This window comes from Trachypithecus francoisi, unplaced genomic scaffold (genome assembly GCF_009764315.1).
Source record: "Trachypithecus francoisi isolate TF-2019V2 unplaced genomic scaffold, Tfra_2.0 Contig00204, whole genome shotgun sequence".
Taxonomy (NCBI): Eukaryota; Metazoa; Chordata; class Mammalia; order Primates; family Cercopithecidae; genus Trachypithecus; species Trachypithecus francoisi.
The window spans coordinates 48,976-68,637 of NW_022680506.1; the positions used below are offsets into that span (position 1 = coordinate 48,976).

The 19,662-nt window shown below is 42.6% G+C and overlaps 1 protein-coding gene across 8 annotated transcripts in view; it reads right to left on the reverse strand.

The window, feature by feature from the left end:
- AKAP10 (A-kinase anchoring protein 10) overlaps nt 1-19,662 on the reverse strand; it is a 79,847-nt gene that overhangs the window by 4,708 nt on the left and 55,477 nt on the right. For all 8 annotated transcript variants that reach the window (XM_033201301.1, XM_033201387.1, XM_033201501.1 and 5 more), the window contains 4 exons: nt 18,204-18,377; nt 12,868-12,977; nt 8,217-8,299; nt 577-629 (listed from right to left, as the gene is read on the reverse strand). In XM_033201301.1, coding sequence (XP_033057192.1) covers nt 577-629; nt 8,217-8,299; nt 12,868-12,977; nt 18,204-18,377 — 420 coding nt within the window. The remainder of the gene's footprint in view (nt 1-576; nt 630-8,216; nt 8,300-12,867; nt 12,978-18,203; nt 18,378-19,662) is intronic.

Consider the following 19,662-nt stretch of genomic DNA (forward strand, 5'->3'; position numbering starts at 1 on the left):
TTAACAAATGGCTTATGCACATCATTTCTACTTATTTGGATAAGAATTTCATTCCCACGTACGAAAAAACCTGGGCCACCCTCTGGCTATGAATATTAACATGTCATTCTCTGTCTTCCAGTGTCAACTACTGGATACCTAGCACTGGAACTACTTTCAGGGTAGATGGTCAAAATAAAACACTTTCCTTTTTTCACCTCCCATCTCTCAATGTACTTAACTATTAAAAAAAGCAAGCCTCCACTACTTAAAGTAAAACTGATGGCAGGGAGGGAAACATTTGAGCTTTTGATCTATACATTGATTACTGGTACCTGCTGGCTGATGGAAACTTGAATACATGTATATCCTTCAGTGGTCCTAGCCTGTGGACTGAAGATACTTTCACTGCTACTATCAGGCAATTGTTATACGTTAAGAAGGAACCACTCTTTCTTGATACATTGTGGATAAGAGAGCATAAATGTGCCATGCTGCTTAAACATGGGAACTAAAGAAAAAGAAAATTTAAAACCTTACTCACACGAGGATGGCACTTATAAACAGAAATCTCTTTATCCTAAAAGTAGAATTTACCTCATCAGTATTTCCTTGCACCCATTTCTTCATAGCTTGTGAGAACATGGATCCTAGTAAACAAAAACAAAATTGAATGTACATTTCATGCATAATCTTACATTAAAAATGCACTGGGCACAGTGGCTCACGCCCGTAATCCTAGCACTTTGGGAGGCTGAGGCGGGCGGATCACCTGAGGTTAGGAGTTCGAGACCACCCTGGCCAACATGGTGAAACTCTGTCTCTATTAAAAATACAAAAATTAACCAGGCATGGTGGTGTGCGCCTGTAATCCCAGCTACTTGGGAGGCTGAGGCAGAAGGATTGCTTGAACCTGGGAAGTGGCGGCTGTGGTGAGCCGAGATCGCACCATTGCACTGCAGCCTAGGAGACAAGAGCGAGACTTCATCTCAAAAAAAAAAAAAAGCTCTTATTTGGCTGGCCATGGTTCACACCTGTCATCATAGTACTTTGGGAGGCTGAGGTGGGTGGTTCACCTGAGGTTAGGCGTTTGAGACCAGCCTGGCCAACATGGTGAAACCCCTGTCTCTACTAAAATAACAAAAATCAGCCGGGCATGGTGGCAGGCACCTATAATCCCAGCTACTCAGGAGGCTGAGGCAGGAGAATTGCTTGAACCCAGGAGTGGAGGTTGCAAAAAAAGCTGGGCACGGTGGTTCACTCCTGTAATCCTAGCACTTTTGGGGAGGCCACGGTGGGTGGATCACCTGAGGTCAGGAGTTTGGGACCAGCCTGGCCAACATGATGAAACCATGTCACTACTAAAAATGTAAATAATAAAAAAAAATTTAGCCAGGTAGCAGGCACCTATAATCCCAGCTACTTGGGAGGCTGAGGCAGGAGAATCACTGGAACCCAGGAGGCGGAGGTTGCAGTGAGCCCAGATTACACCACTGTACTCCACCCTGGGCGACAGAGTGAGACTCCGTTTCAAAAACAAAAACCCACCATCACCACCACCACCAACAAAATGCTCTTTTAAAAGCTGTTGCTTCCAGACATGGATATTCTTGTGTGATACCATCCAAAACACTAAGGAATGCTGCATTAATAAAACTGATTAGGCCGGGCGCGGTGGCTCAAGCCTGTAATCCCAGCACTTTGGGAGGCCGAGACGGGCGGATCACGAGGTCAGGAGATCGAGACCATCCTGGCTAACACGGTGAAACCCCGTCTCTACTAAAAAATACAAAAAACTAGCCGGGCAAGGTGGCGGGCACCTGTAGTCCTAGCTACTCGGGAGGCTGAGGCAGGAGAATGGCGTAAACCCGGGAGGCGGAGCTTGCAGTGAGCTGAGATCTGGCCACTGTACTCCAGCCTGGGCGACAGAGCGAGACTCCGTCTCAAAAAAAAAAAAAAAAAAAAACTGATTATATTGCTTCCATAACAGAGTATTTAACTTGCAAACATCATGGCTTGACAAACTTTTGAAAAGGTGTTTCAGAGTTCTGGACTTTTCTTCTACTCTCCTCACTTGATGAAAGAAACTAACATCTAGTGTTAGTTTGCGGCAAACATTAAAAAACAAAACAAAACCCTAACCAGGATATTGCTCTTGGGTAAGGATCTAGCAATACATTGGGAGATATCAACACATTTGTTATGTTTTCAAACCTTTCAGACCAGATCCTATATAAAATGGCTTCTAGGACAGAGTATGCCACTACATTCTAGTTCACTGGTCTATATAAACTAGCCGGGTAAGAGAAGAGTTTCAAAGAGCCATACTCCATCCAAGCTAGAGTACACCTTAACTTCCTAGGATGTGTAAGCCCACCTCTATAATCACATGCTGAGAATCATCTGAAGTAGGCCAGCCTCTATTTCTACAAATGAAATACACAGCTTACTTTGTTATTTAATAATTTGAACACTCTCACTTGCTAACTTTGCTTTAAACCAAGTTAACTGTTGGTAGACTATTTCTTGAGGCAAGGTCCTGATTCATTCCATAACTGAATTCATAAAAAATACAAAACCTGGATCCTTTTCCCTCAATTTTTATTATTACCTAAGGGTTTAAATATTGCTTTATTCAAATTTTACTGCCAACCAGAGTCTACAGAGCCACAATGTTAAATGCTGTGCCTGAAGGCTCAACTGGCTGTTGAATCATCCCATGCAATGTTCTTTTTTCAGGCCACCCTGCAGAGTCACTCTGTTGACAGTCTCCCTCTTGTTGACTGATACTTTTTCCTCTAAACCCACATCTTAGACTCTTCCTCTGTGCATTCCATCCTCCTTTATTTATTTATTTATTTTTTTTGAGACGGAGTCTCGCTCTGTCGCCCGGCCTGGAGTGCAGTGGCCGGATCTCAGCTCACTGCAAACTCCGCCTCCCGGGTTTACGCCATTCTCCTGCCTCAGCCTCCCAAGTAGCCGGGACTACAGGCGCCAGCCACCTCGCCCGGCTAGCTTTTTGTATTTTTTTTTAGTAGAGACGGGGTTTCACCGTGTTAGCCAGGATGGTCTCGAACTCCTGACCTCGTGATTCGCCCGTCTCGGCCTCCCAAAGTGCTGGGATTACAGGCTTAAGCCACCGCGCCGGGCCCATCCTCCTTTAATATGGAGCTTCTCCAGGATCCAACTGCCAGCTTTCCTTTCTTTTTTTTTTTTTTTTTTTTTTTTTTTTTGAGGCAGAGTCTCGCTCTGTCGCCCGGACTGGAGTGCAGTGGCCGGATCTCAGCTCACTGCAAGCTCCGCCTCCCGGGTTTACGCCATTCTCCTGCCTCAGCCTCCCGAGTAGCTGGGACTACAGGCGCCCGCCACCTCACCCGACTAGTTTTTTTGTATTTTTAGTAGAGACGGGGTTTCACCGTGTGAGCCAGGATGGTCTCGATCTCCTGACCTCGTGATCCGCCCGTCTCGGCCTCCCAAAGTGCTGGGATTACAGGCTTGAGCCACCGCGCCCGGCCAGCTTTCCTTTCATCTTCAACACATTCTCTTTGGGCATCTCATTCCCTTGTGTGGATTTAACTTCCTTTGATCTGCAGATAACTTAGAAACCCCTTAAGTGTCAAACCTGTAGTTCCAAATTGTCCAAAGGCATCTCAAACTGAATCTATTTCAAACTGAACTAATCTATCTCCCACCTACTCTTTTTCTGTGTTGTGTGTCTCAGTTAACGTCACACATTTTCATCTAGAGAACCCATGTTAAAAAATTTCAATCTACCTTCCCAATTTAAACATGAAATCTGGTTATCAAATTTCACCTTAGAATTCAACCTTGGACATATCATAAATCTGACCTTCCCTGTAATTCTTGCTACCACTACCTAACTTTGAATCTTTTTCTTCTCCTATCTACATTACTAGCTAATTCCACTGGCTGACTGGTGTCCCTGATGCCAGTCTCTCCCAACTCCAATTCATTCTCATTCTACTGACAGGCAAAAACATCTGGTTAGTACTTTGTTTAGAAATCTCTGATGTCTACATGATGCGAGTCTAAGATCCTTAAAATGACATGTAAGGGATTTATCAATTTAAGTACAGTTTTGTCTCCCACCACTGTATCCAAGCACAAGGGATTGCCACACAACCAGGCCGGGCACAGTGGCTCACGCCTGTAATTCCAGCACTTTGGGAGGCCGAGGTGGGCAGATCACGAGATCAGGAGATTGAGACCATCCTGGCTGACATGGTGAAACCCCGTCTCTACTAAAAGTAACAAAAAATTAGCCGGGCTTGGCGACCGACGCCTGTAGTGCCAGCTATTTGGGAGGCTGAGGCAGGAGCATGGCATGAACCCAGGAGGCGGAGCTTGCAGTGAGCCAAGATTGAGCCACAGCACTCCAGCCTGGGCGACAGAGCAAGACTCCATCTCAGGGGGGAAAAAAAAAAGCTCAGAGATTTTCTATTAATACTGGGGAGGAGACCCCATTATCCTTATAGACAGAAGCTGCCTAAAGACACTGTAGAGTTCTTCCTGGCCAATGCCTCACAAAGGTCATTTGGCACTTCCTCTGTTCTGAAACCACCTCTGACTTCTTCCCAGTATTCCTTAAAAAAATTTTGTTTTGTTTTTTAGAGACAGGGTCTTGCTCCATTACCTAGGTGGAAGTGTGATGGCACGATCACAATTCACTGCAACCTCATCTTCCTGGGCTCCAACACTTCTCCTGTCTTAGTCTCACAAAGTGCTGGGATTATAGGTATGAACCATCATGCAGCCGCCAATATTCTTCTTTTATCCAATACAAGCTCATGCCTGTAAGCCTAGCACTTTGGGAGGCCAAGGTGGGCAGATCACTTGAAGCCAGGAATCTGAGGCCAGCATGGTCAACATGGCAAAACCCCATCTCTACTAAAAATACAAAAAATTAGCCAGGCGTGGTGGCAGGTGCCTATAATCCCAGCTACTTGGGAGGCTGAGGCAGAATAATTGTTAGAACCCGGGGGGCAGAGGTTGCAGTGAGTCGTGATCACGCCATTGCACTCCAGCCTGGGCAACAGAGCAAGACTCTGTCTCCAAAAAAAAAAAGAAAAGAAGAAAAAGAAAGGCACATAACTACTAGACTGTCAAATTTTTGAAAGTAAGATCTGAATCTTCTAACCTGCTATGTGAATACAAGTACACAAAGAGGCACTCAAAATCATTTACTTAAAACATACACACAATTTTTTTCCCCTTTCCTTTTTTTTTTTTTTTTGAGACGGAGTCTTGCTCTGTCGCCCAGGCTGGAGTGCAGTGGCCGGATCTCAGCTCACTGCAAGCTCCGCCTCCCGGGTTTACGCCATTCTCCTGCCTCAGCCTCCCGAGTAGCTGGGACTACAGGCGCCAGCCACCTCGCCCGGCTAGCTTTTTGTATTTTTTTAGTAGAGACGGGATTTCACCGTGTTAGCCAGGGTGGTCTCAAACTCCTGACCTCGTGATCCGCCCGTCTCGGCCTCCCAAAGTGCTGGGATTACAGGCTTGAGCCACCGCGCCCGGCTCCCCTTTCCTTAACTCAGGAAAAGCAAAACATTATTTACTGAATGAACTGTGTAGATTTTCCTTCAGTCTTAAGATTCTTCCCAACAGTGCACCTAAGACTTCTCTGACAAAACAGGAAATAAAAGTAATTATTTGGATAAATAAAGTCAACTAGGTAATAGGCCCTTTTTTGGTTTAAATTACTTCAATAATTGTTGCATTTTTTTGCTTACTCTGTCAAATGTATATCTGACCAAAAAGTAGATCATTCATCAAAATGAAGAGATGCAATTAATTACCTAAATAATAGTTGCATTAAGAAAATAAAATGGGCTAGGTGTGGTGACTCACACCTATAATCCCAGCACTTTGGAAGGCCAAGGTGGGTGGATCACGAGGTCAGGAGATGGAGATCATCCTGGTCAACATGATGAAACCCCATCTCTGCTAAAAATACAAAAAAATTAGCTGGGCCTGGTGGTGCATACCTGTAATCCCAGCTACTCGGGAGGCTGAGATTACAGGAGAATCACTTGAACCCAGGAGGCAGAGGTTGCACTGAGCCGAGATCATGCCTCTACACTCCAGTCTGGCAACAGAGCTAGACTCTGTCCCTCACGCCAAAAAAAGAAAGAAAATAAGATGGCTGGGCACAGTGGCTCACACCTGTAATCTCAGCACTTTGGGAGGCTGAGGTGGGCACAGATTACGAAGTTAGGAGTTCAAGACCAGCCTGGCCAACATGATGAATCCCCGTCTCCACTAAAAATACAAAAATTAGCCAGGTGTGGTGGCACGCGCCTGTAATCCCAGCTACTTGGAAGGCCGAGGCAGGAGAATTGCTTGAACCCAAGAGGCAGAGGTTGCAGCGAGCTGAGATCATGCCACTGCACTCCAGCGCTGGGCAACAGAGCAAGACTCCATCTCAGGAAAAAAAAAAAAAAGAAAATAAGATAAATGGCCAGACATGGTGGATCACGCCTGTGATCCCAGCACTTTGGGAGGTCCAGGCAGGCGGATCACCTGAGGTCAGGAGTTTGAGACCAGACCAGCCTGGTCAACATAGTGAAACCCTGTCTCTACTAAAAATGCAAAAATTAGCCATGGCGCCTGTAATCCCAGCTACTCGGGAGCCTGAAACAGAATTGCTTAAACCCGGAGGCGGGTGCACAGGCACGTGCCACCAAGTCTGGCTAATTTCTGTGTTTTTAGTAGAGACGGGATTTCACCATATTGGCCAGGATGGTCTCGATCTCTTGACCTTGTGATCCACCTGCCTCGGCTTCTCAAAGTGCTGGGATTACAGGCGTGAGCCACAGCGTCTGGCCAATAGCTCTTAATCTTAAATGTACTTATCAAAATTGAGTATTTTCTTCTTACAAAAATTAAAGACAATACTGTCAATTCAACCAAACTGAAAACTTCTAGATATCATCTGTCACGGATCCACATTTGTTTCTGAAATCTTCCTGTGTAAACCAGGAAGAAACCGAAATCAGTCACAAAGAATGCACTTGACAAAAAAGATTTCTGTGTCTAACCCTTGGATTTGACTAAGCTACTCTTCTGATGAAACGAACAATTTGAATTTTGACCTATCAATATTTTCCACATATATTTCTTATTTATTTATTTATTATACTTTAAGTTCCAGGGTACATGTGCACAACGTGCAGCTTTGTTACATATGTATACATGTGCCATGTTGGTTGGTGTGCTGCACCCATTAACTCATCATTTACATTAGGTATATCTCCTAATGCTATCCCTCCCCTCTCCCCCAACCCCACGAGAGTCCCCAGTGTGTGATGTTCCCCACCCTGTGTCCAAGTGTTCTCATTGTTCAATTCCCACCTGTGAGTGAGAATATATGGTGTTTGGTTTTCTGTCCTTGCGATAGTTTGCTCAGAATGATGGTTTCCAGCTTCATCCATGTCCTTACAAAGGACATGAACTCATCCTTCTTTATGGCTGCATAGCATTCCACGGTGTATATGTGCCACATTTTCTTAATCCAGTCTATTTTCTATATATATTTCATTACTTTCATCAATCTTGAGGAAATTTAATAAAAATAATTTAATAAGGCCAGGCACAGTGGCTCGCACCTGTAATTCCAGCACTTTGGGATGCCAAGGCGGGTGGATTGCTTGAGTTCAGGAGTACAAGACCAACCTAGCCAATGCAGTGAAACCCCATCTCTGCTAAAAATACAAAAATCAGCCAGGTGTGGTGATGTGCACCTGCAGTCTCAGCTACTCAGGAGGCTGAGGCAGGAAAATCGCCAGAACCTAGGAAGCAGAGGTTGCAGTGAGGTGAGATCAGACCACTGCACTCCAGTCTGGGTGACAGAGCAAGAACTGTCTCAAAAAATTTAAAAAAAAAGAAAAGAAAAAATATAACAATTTAATAAAATAAAGGGTCTCAAACATTAAGTCCAACTTAGGTTGGGTATTTTGCCATTAAATAAAAAAACAGACAATGCTTTTTCATATTCATGTGCCTTCTGGAGTGGCAAAGCAAGTTCACTAACTTTTGATTCAGAGGAAATTGCATAAAGATGTGACTGCATGAAGCCCTTGTACTTACTTGTGACCATAAACACAAGGTGAAAGATACAGTAGTTATTTTACAAAATAAACAGTTTAAACCTTCAGTGGTCTTTGACTTACAGTCAATGTGAGTAAAGGCTTAATATGAAGTATAAAAATACCACAAACCTTTTGATTTCTTTACATCAGGTTCAGGCTCAGATTCTCGGATGAACTGCCCCAAGTCACTGACTCTTCCAAATGTCATCTTCCTAAATAAGGATGAACAGAAGACTATAACCGCTAACAATCAGTTTTAAATTTAGGAGAAAAAAATCAATTTTAAGTGTTTTATCTAAATCTAGAAAGCCAGAAACACAATTTACAGCTATCCTATGTAACTTAAAGTAGGGCTTATTTGAAGTAAAACGTTGCTGCACAGAAAGCAAGATAACCTTTGAGTGCAATTCCATTAGAAATCCTCAAACGATTTACAAAACATGGTGAGTCAACAGGTAATTCATAATTCTAAAACTCACAAAGAAGAAAAAAGGCACAAGAATAGCCAAGACAATTTTGTCAAAGAAGCAGCCAAAAGGTAGGCCTTGCTCTAACAATGACTGAAATATATTATAAAGCCATAGTTGTATGTATATATGTTTGTTTATACTAAAACTATAGTACTACAAAACAAAGTTAAAAAGCAAAAAGCAGCCCAGCATGGTGGCTCATGCCTATAATCCCAGTACTTTGGGAGGCCAAGGCAGGCGGATCACTTGAGGCCAGCAGTTTGAGACCAGCCTAGCCAACATGGTGAAATGCTGTCTCTACTAAAAATACAAAAATTAGCCGGGTGTGGTGGTGGGTGCCTGTAATCCCAGCTACTCAGGAGGCTAAGGCAGGAGAATTGCTTGAACCAGGGAGGTGGAGGTTGCAGTTGCAGTGAGCTGAGAGCCGAGATCATGCCATTGCACTCCAGCCTGGGCAACAGAGTAAGACTCTGTCTCCAAAAAAAAAAAAAAAAAGCAAAACATACAGTAAGGTTCTTATTTTTAAGATATTACCAACCAATGATTAGTATTGAGAAACATGTACAGATTTTTTTTTTAATAATGAAGTGTCATGCCGAAAAATATACAGAATTTTAACAAGTCACTAATAAAATCACGCAACAGAAATAATGTGAAAAGGAGATGAATAGTCAATTCATAAAGGAGAAAACCTGAACAATCAAGAGATATACCAAAAGAAACCCAATCTGAACCTAAGACTGGGAAAAAAATTAAGTCTGATTTTTTTTTTTTTTTCTCTGAGACGGAATCTCACTCTGTTGCTAGGCTGGAGTGCTGTGGTGCGATCTCAGTTCACTGCAACCTCTGCCTCCCGGGTTCAAGTGACTCTCCTGCCTCAGCCTCCCGAGTAGCTAGACTACGGGGGTGTGCCACCACGCCCAGCTAATTTTTGTATTTTTAGTAGAGACAGGGTTTCACCACGTGGGCCTGGGTGGTCTTGATCTCTTGATCCGCCCGCCTCGGCCTCTCAAAGTGCTGGGATTACAGGCGTTAGCCACTGTGTTCAGCCAAAAGTCTGAAGTATTCTTAGTAATGACTGGTGAGAACATAAAATGATGTAGATACTTTAAGAAGTAAATTGTAAGAGCTATCAAAATTTAAAATCTGGGCCAGGTGTGGTGGCTCATGCCTGTAACCCCAGCGCTTTGGAAGGCCAAGATGGAAGGACTGCTTGAGCCTAGGAGTTTGAGACCAGCCAGGGCAACATAGTGAGACTTCATTTCATTTTTTTCCAAAATTTTTTCAAAAAAAATTTTTTAAATCTGCTTCTTGGTACAAAGAAGCATATAAAAGGAGATCCTTTGTAATACTGGGTATAAGAGGGAAAAACTGCAAATGACTTAAATACTCATTGATACCAAAATGGCAAAACAGTAACACATACACTATGAGATACTCTGCTACAGTCATGAATTATAATAAATATTATATACGGAATACTACAGTATAGTTAAAATGAAGTCTGTATAGATGAACATAGGAATGTCCAAAACTCACTGTGAATGAAAGTACAACGTACAGAATGGAGTGTAATATCAATTACATAAAAACAAGCAAACAGGCCAGGCGCGGTGGCTCAAGCCTGTAATCCCAGCACTTTGGGAGGCCGAGACAGGCGGATCACGAGGTCAGGAGATCGAGACCATCCTGGCTAACACGGTGAAACCCCGTCTCTACTAAAAAAAATACAAAAACTAGCCGGGCGAGGTGGTGGGCGCCTGTAGTCCCAGCTACTAGGGAGGCTGAGGCAGGAGAATGGTGTGAACCCGGGAGGCGGAGCTTGCAGTGAGCTGAGAGATCTGGCCACTGCACTCCAGCCTGGGCGACAGAGCAAGACTCCGTCTCAAAAAAAAAAAAAAAAACAAGCAAACAAAAATGCACTCCATAAGAATGATTACTGTGAGTAGGAATGGAAGAAAATAAGCAATGGTACATGAACAAAGGGGACATTAAACTTAACTATAAATTTAATTTTTTATAAGAATAATGCCAGGTGCGGTGGCTCATGCCTGTAATCCCAGCACTTTGGGAGGCTGAGGAAGGTGGATCACTTGAGGTCAAGAATAATGCATTTGTCAAGTTGGTTAAAAGAAAAATTCTGTGAACATCAATATATCAGTTTATTTCAGGCAAAGTCGATCTTATTTTGGAGATACCCTCCTAATAAGTTATTTCATATATGGGTGCTGATATACCAACTGATACAATTTACTTGCCTCGAGAAAAATTTCAGGAAGATGCTAAAATCACAAAACTAAAACAAATATTAAAAACCATCTTTATTTATTTTTAATAAAGACAGGGTTTCACTATGTTGGCCAGGCTTGTTTCAAACTCCTGACCTCAAGTGATCTGCCTGCCTCAGCCTCCCAAAGTGCTGGGATTACAAGTGTGAGCCACTGTGCCTGGCGAAGGTAATCTTTAAAGATAAAGAAAAATGATCATTTCTCTTTTCTGCTTCATTTTATATACTTAAAAAATACATGCTGGGCGTGATGGCTCACGCCTGTAATAGCAGCACTTTGGGAGGCCAAGGCAGGTGGATCACGAGGTCAGGAGACCGAGACCATCCTGGCTAAAACGGTGAAACCCTGTCTCTACTAAAAATACAAAAAATTAGCCGGGCGTGGTGGCACACGCGTGTAGTCCCAGCTACTTGGGAGGCTGAGGCAGGAGAAACGCTTGAATCTGGGGTGACAGAGGTTGCAGAGAGTGAGACTGCACCAGTGCATTCCAGCCTGGGTGACAGAGCGAGACTCTGTCTCAAAAAAACAAAACAAAAACATGTATATTTACATTACACACATACACAATTACAGAAGTGAAACATCACACAATGGATAGACTTTATGTAAGGTCTTAAATAAATGAACCATTCCTTAAGAATAACATCATCTTTGCGAATGAATTCATTTAGGTTTACTGTCCATTATTTTTTATTTTATTATTATTATTTTTGAGACAGAGTCTTGCTCTGTCGCCCAGGCTGGAGTGCAGTGGCGTGATCTCAGCTCACTGCAACCTCTGCCTCCCAGGTTCTAGCAATTCTCCTGCCTCAGCCTCCTGAATAGCTGGGACTACAGGCACACGCCGCCACGCCCAGCTTTTTGTATTTTAGTAGAGATGGGGTTTCACCATGTTGCCCAGGCTGGTCTCTAACTCCAGAGCTTAGGTAATCCACCCGCCTCGGCCTCCCGAAGTGCTGGGATTACAGGCGTGAGCCACTGCGCCTGGCCTTGTCCATTATTTTCTAAAAGAAGAACTAAAGATCACTATACAAAGCGACACAGCTGAAGAAGCTGGCTTTCCAAATACAGTGTGGTCAAACAAACCTTTTACTTCCTTCAAGTACTTTCCGGGCTCCTCAGTCTCCCAATACCATTGTTGCTTTCTTTTTTTTTTTTTTGAGACGGAGTCTCGCTCTGTCGCCCAGGCTGCAGTGCAGTGGCGCAATCTCTGCTCACTGCAAGCTCCGCCTCCCGGATTCATGCCATTCTCCTGCCTCAGCCTCCCAAATAGCTGGGACTACAGGCGCCTGCCACCACGCCCGGCTTTTTGTCTTTTTAGTAGAGATGGGGTTTCACCATGTTAGCCAGGATGGTCTCGATCTCCTGACCTCGTGATCTGCCTGCCTTAGTCTCCCAAAGTGCTGGGATTACAGGCATGACCCACCGCGCCTGGCCTACCACTGTTACTTTCTACTGAAAGCAATTAAGTATGTTGAAATCCCTTTTTCATGGTACTGCTGGGAACTGGGGAACGGGGTCAGGGTAGGGTAATGAAGCCTTTACACACCTTTACATGTTAATCAAGCCACCTTTAGGGAAGAGAAAGTGATTTTATGATTGGATCTGTGGTAAATTTCAGTAAGTGGCATATCCTATAAATCACTATCTTTTTATCACAAGCTAAAATGAATAACCAAGTTAATTCTTAAATTCAAAGAAATAATTTTTGCAAGTATGAGTTATGCAGCCCAGAGTAAATAACGTTGGCATCTTTTCACTTTGTTATTCTCATTTTACAGATGAAAAAACCAAGATACCAAGAGGTTAGCAGCTTGCCAATAAATGGCAGCAGAGCCAAGATTAAAACCCGGGAAGTCACTCCAGAGCCTTTACACTTAACCACCACATTATACTGCACACTCTAAGTGAAAGTTCTGGGCATATAATAATAGATTAGAAAAAATGTAAAATTTAATTTAAAAATTTTAAAAGATGCAGTTATTTACACTTGTAAATATTCTACACATGAGCTAAGCTTACCCGGCATATGTCCGTTGATACAAAGATTCCGGATCCAGACTTGCCGCATCCACAATTATCGCTTCATCAAAATTTTTCAGTATTTTAATACTGGCTTTTTTCACACTGGACTACAATAGAAATTGTAAAATTACAAGTATATGAAACAATCAGTCCTGGGCTTGGAATGTGACAGATTTGTACAAAATTTTCTTCAGTGTCTGAAACAGAAGTAACTTTCACTCAACCTCATCACTATTAAGATACTTAACAACAATGACTCTGAAATGTAACCTCATACTATAGCTAAAAGGGGAAAGCACAATATTAAAATGTACAGGTCGGGCACAGTGACTGAAGCCTGTAATCCCTAGGTTGAAGTGTGATGGCGCGATCATAACTCACGGCAGCCTCAATCTCCTGGGCTCCAGCACTCCTCCCGTCTCAGTGTCACAAAGTGCTGGGATTACAGGTATCAGCTACCATGCAGCCCTCAGTATTCATCTTTTACCCAATACAAGGATCCCAGCACTTTTGGAGGCTGAGGTGGGTAAATCACTTCAGGCCGAGAGTTCGAGGCCAGCATGGTCAACATGGTGAAACCCGGTTTCTACTAAAAATACAAAAATTAGTTGGGCATGGTGGTGCACGCCTGTAATCCTAGCTACTCTGGAGGCTGATACATGAGAATCACTTGAGCCCAGGAGGTGGAGGTCATAGTGAGCCGAGATTGCACCACTGCTCTCCCGCCTGGGCAACAGAGGAAGACTTTGTCTTAAAAACTAAAAAATAAAACAAAACAAAATGTGTAATATATGAATTTATAAAACATTCTTAATGACTTAAGTTCCAACAAATGTGCTGTACTCACAGCATTATTTCCTCAGTGTGAAAAGCTCTCATCCATACAGAAATATGTATCCTGGGTAGTAAAACCCCATGTTTACAGGGTAAATAGGTGTTTGACTCTTGGTGAGGCCATATGACAAAAAGAAGCTAAGGAAACCTTTCTAAAATGACTAGCTAGCTGAGTACAGCAAGTTACCCTCCAGCATTCTACCTCCTACTCCCCACCTCCACAAGAAAAGTCAGAATTGGTATTTTTGTGAAATACAGAGCCATAGGTTGACCTAGAAATTCCACTTCTAAAAATTCAGTTACAGACAAACTCATATTGATGGAAAACGACTTATATACAAGATTATTCATTGCAGCATTCTTTAAAATAAAAGACATAAACAAGCTTAATGTCCCGACTAAGTAATAGGTTAAGTAAACAAAATAATTGAACAGACACTTATAGAACTCTCTATAGCGGGGGTGGGAGGGTAGGGAAAGGGGCTCTCATTATGTGTTGAGAAGGAACAATCTCCAAGATACACAGTTAAATAAAAAAGAAAGAGGGACCAGAATAAAGAAGAGGGAATACTTCCCAACTAATTCTATGAGGACTGTTACTCAGATACCAAAATCTCACTCTTACTTTCTGATTTCAAAACTTATTACACAGCAATAGTAATCAACAGAGTATGGTACTGGCATAAAGACAGACATACAGATGGATGGATGTCTTATCTTTGGAATGGAAGAGAATTAAGAACCCACAAATACACCCTCACATTTATGGTCAATTGATTTCTGATGGAGTATAAATGTTATCTTAAGCATTCAGATACAAAATCTTCAACAAAATACCAGTAAATAGAATCCAGCAGCATATTGAAAAGATTACACACCATGACCAAGTGAGATTGATCTCAGGCATGCATGGTTGGTTTAACACTGAAAATCAATTAATATTTCACATCAATAGAATAAAACCCAAAACCCATATGATCATTTATACTGATACAGAAAGAACATGACAATATTCAACACTGTTTCATGATTAAAAAAAAAAAAAAAAGCATTAAAAAATTAGGAATGATAGGGAAATTCCTCAACCTGAAAAAAGGCATTTATTGAAAACCCAGACCTAATATCATATTAAATGATGAAACTGAAAGCATTCCCTGTCAGATAGGAAACAAGACAAAGATTTTTGCTTTTGCCACTTTTACTGATCATTGTTCTGTAAGTTCTAGCCAGAAAAAAACTATCTGTATCCATAAATGCCATGATCTTATATAATGAAAATCCTAAAGAATCCACAAGAAAACTATTAAAGCTAACAATCAGATTTAGCAAAGTTGAAGTTGCAAGATCAACATGTAAAAATCACTTGTATTTCTTTCTTTTTTTTTTTTTTGAGACGGAGTCTCGCCCTGTCACCAAGGCTGAAGTGCAGTGGCACGATCTTGACCCATTGCAAGCTCCACCTCTGGAACTCACACCATTCTCCTGCCTCAGCCTCCTGAGTAGCTGGGACTACAGGTGCCCGCCACCACCCCTGGCCAATTTTTTTTATTTTTAGTAGAGACGGGGTTTCACTGTGTTAGCCAGGATGGTCTGGATCTCCTGACCTCGTGATCCACCCATCTCAGCCTCCCAAAGTGCTGGGATTACAGGTATGAGCCACCGTGCCCAGCCAAAATCACTTGTATTTCTGTGCTCTCTCATCAATCTGAAAATGAAATTAAGAAAACAATTCTATTTATAATGGAATCGAAAAGAATTTAAACATAGGAATAAATGACCCAAGGGGGTGAAAGGCTTCTACTCTGAAAACTACAAAATTCTGCTGAAATTAAAGAACACATAAATACATGAAGATACATCTATGTTCACAAATCAGAAGACAATATTGCTAAGACGGCAATATTTCCGCTGGGTGCAGTGGCTCACGCCTGTAATCCCAGCACTTTGGGAGGCCATGGCAGGTGGATCACCTGAATTCAGGAGTTCAAGACCAGCTGGGTGAACATGGTGAAACGCTGTCTTTACCAAAAATACAAAAAAATTAGCCAGGCATGATGGTGGGTGCCTGGAATCCCAGCTACTCGGGAGGCTGAGGCAGGAAGACACTATTAATAGTGAAAAGACAGGTTGCATGTGGCTGACATCTGTAATCCCAGCAATCTGGGAGGCAGAGGTGGGAGAATCACTTTGAGCCTAGAGTTTGAGACCAGCCTGGGCAACACAGTAAGATCTGTCTCTACAAACAGAAAAAAATAGCTGGCTGGGAGAGTGCATATCTACGGCCCTAGCTATTCAGGAGGCTGAAGTGAGAGGATCACTTCGGCCCAGGAGGTCGAGGTGGCAGTAAGCTGTGATTGTGCCACTGTGATTGTGCCACTCCAGCCTGGGCAACAGAATGAGACCTTATCTCAAAAAACAAACAACAAAAACAAAACAAAACAAAAAAACCCCTTTTTTAAAAGGTAGAGGAAAGACAACTCACAGAATGAAGAAAATACCTGGAAATAATATAATTTGATAAGGAACATTTATCTAGAATATATAAAGGACTCCTGAAACTCAATATAAAAAGGCAATCTAATTTAAAAATGGGCAAAGGGGCTGAGCAAGGTGGCTCACACCTGTAATCCCCACACCTTGGGAGGCCAAGGCAGGAGGATCACTTGAACCCAGGAGTTTGAGACCAGCCTGAGCAATATGATGAGAAAATTGGCTGGGCACGGTAGCTCACGCCTGTAATCCCATCATTTTGGGAAGCCAACGCAGCTGGATCACCTGAGGTTAGGAGTTCGAGACCAGCCTGGCCAACATGGTGAAACCCTGTCTCTAAAAAAAATACAAAAGTTAGCTGGGTGTGGTGGTGGGTGCCTGTAATCCCGGCTACTGGGGAGGCTGAGGCAGGAGAATCGCTTGAACCCAGGAGGCAGAGATTGCAGTGGGCCGAGATTGAGCCATTGCACTCCAGCCTGGGCAACAAGAGGAAGACTCTGTGCCCCAACCCTCCCCCCTAAAAAAAGAAAAAAAGAAAATTTAGGCCAGGCCCAATGGCTCACGCCTGTAATCTCAGGACTCTGGGAGGCCTAGGCGGGCAGATCACCTGAGGTCAGGAGTTCGTGACCAGCCTGGCTAACACATTGAAACCCCGTCTCTAGTAAAAATAGAAAAATCTGCCAGGCGTGCTGGCAAATGCCTGAAATGTTAGCGTAGATTAGCATTACCTGTTCTTGTCATTTTATAAATGTCATTTTATAAATGGCGTATATTAGCATTACTTGTTCTTATCATTTTATAAATAAAACCATACCGTGTATTCTTTTTTTGTACAGCTTTATTGTGCTAATTCACATTCACATCATACAATTCAGTGGTTTTTATATGGTCATGTATACATCTTTTTTTTTGAGATGGAGTCTCTTCTGTTGCCAGGCTGGAGTGCAGTGGCATGATCTCGGCTCACTGCAAACGCCGACCCCCTGGTTCAAGCCATTCTCCTGCCTCAGCCTCCCAAGTAGCTGATATTACAGGAGTGCGGCCACTACATCCAGCTAATTTTTGTATTTTTAGTAGAGACGGGGTTTCACCATGTTGGCCAGGATGGTCTTGATCTCCTGACCTCCTGATCTGCCCACCTCAGTCTCCCAAAGTGCTGGGATTACAGGTGTGAGCCACCGTGCCTGGCCAAAAAAAATTTTCAAATTAGCCAGGCGTGGTGGTGCATGCCTCTAGTCCCAGTTACTCAGGAGGTTGTGGTGGGTGGATTATTTGAACCCAGAATTTCCAGGCTGCAGTGAGGAGACCCTGTCTCAAAAAAAAAAAAAAAAAAAGAGAAAGAAAAAGAAAAAAAAGGAGACCTAAGAATTCACTCAATTATTTTATAAAAAGTATCCTAAATAAATACTTACATAACAGAGCTCTTCAGAGGCTATGAATATATTCCATATTACTTGATTTATTAAGAGAAATAGCCACAGATTCAAACAGAATAATGGCCTAAATGAAACAGCATGATACTTTACAATACAGTATATTGTAAGTTACCACAAATGCTTTAATTAGAAGATAGTAAGTAAGCTAATTTTATTTCTCTCTCTCATTTTTTTTTTGAGACAGAGTCTCACTCTGTTACCCAGACTGGAGTGCAGTGGCGCGATTTCGCCTCATTGCAACCTCTGCCTCCTGGGTTCAAGCGATTCTCCTGCCTCAGCCTCCCAAGTAGCTGGGATTACAGGTGCCTGCCACCATGCCCGGCTAATTTTTGTATTTTTAGTAGAGATGGGTTTCACCATGTCGGCCAGGATGGTCTCGAATTCCTGACCTCATGTGATCTGCCCACTGCAACCTCCCATAGTGCTGGGATTACAGGCACAAACCACCGCGCCCGGCTTTTATTTATCTTTTGTTTCTATAACTTAAAATTTAAAAACAGGATCTGTTACTGGGATGTGAAGGAAAGGATGTGTATGCTTTTCTCCCTAATGGCAGATGCAGTCAGTCAATACCTGAGATGCTGAGCTGTCAGAACTCCCTGGGTGAGACTCATCAGGAGGGCCAACAGAGCCAGGAGCAGTCATCGAAACGTTCCCGCCCAGAAATTCATCTCCTCGAACCGAATGGATGAGATCATTCAAATATTTATAATAAAGATTGCTGGACAAAAAGCCAGGCAAAAAGACCTGATAGAGAGGAAAAGCATTATTTTAAAGTTGAAATCAAATCCAACTAAAACTATTTTAAATAAATAAACTTTACGTATAATTTTACTGGTTATAAACGTTAACTACCTATAACAAATGTTTTTCCTTCTTGTTTTACTACAAGTATTATTCCTTTGTACAGTTTACAAATTAAAATTATAATGCATGAGGCTGGGTGCAGTGGCTCACACCTGTAATCTCAGCACTCTGGGAGGCCAAGGCAGACGGATCACTTGAGGCCAGGAATTTAAGAACAGCCTGGCCAACATGATGAAACCCATCTCTACTAAAAACTATAAAAATTAGCCGGGCATGGTGGTGAGCACCTATAATCACAGCTACTCGGGAGGCTGAGACAGGAGAATTGCTTGAACCCGGGTGGCAGAGATTGCAGTGAGCCGAGATTGTGCCACTTGCACCCCAGCCTGGATGCCAGCGCGAGACTATGTCTCAAAAAATAAAAAAAAAAAAATTACAATGCATGTAATTTTGTTGGGTTTTCTCCCCTAAAACATTTGTCATGAAAGTATTACGGGCCGGGCACGGTGGCTCAAGCCTGTAATCTCAGCACTTTGGGAGGCCGAGACGGGCGGACCACGAGGTCAGGAGATCGAGACCATCCTGGCTAACACGGTGAAACCCCGTCTCTACTAAAAAATACAAAAAACTAGCCGGGTGAGGTGGCGGGCGCCTGTAGTCCCAGCTACTCGGGAGGCTGAGGCAGGAGAATGGCGTAAACCCGGAAGGTGGAGCTTGCAGTGAGCTGAGATCCGGCCACTGCACTCCAGCCTGGGTGACAGAGCGAGACTCCGTCTCAAAAAAAAAAAAAAAAAGTATTACGTAAACTTGGTATTTACAGAAACTCGAGTTTTCTGGTTTATGATAAATATTAAAGTCTTTGTGCATATATTGATTTTACTTTCAAACTGATTTCCTTAAGATAACTCACCAGGTGTGTGATTGCTGAGTTAAATTTTAACTTTGATATATATGGTCAGCTTACCCTTCAAAGGAACATTATCAATTTGAATCACTAGCAATATATCAAAATATCTGTTTCCACATAGGTTTTCTAACACTGGGTTGTATGGTTTTTTTTCCCCAAATAATTATTAAATACCTAATTTTATATAGATGTTTTTATTTACATTTAATAATTATTAATTATACTGAATGAGTTCTCATGTTTATTACTTGTATTTCTAATTCTATAAAGGAAAAGTTTGTAACTGGACATGCAAATAACAAACATGAGAACTTATTC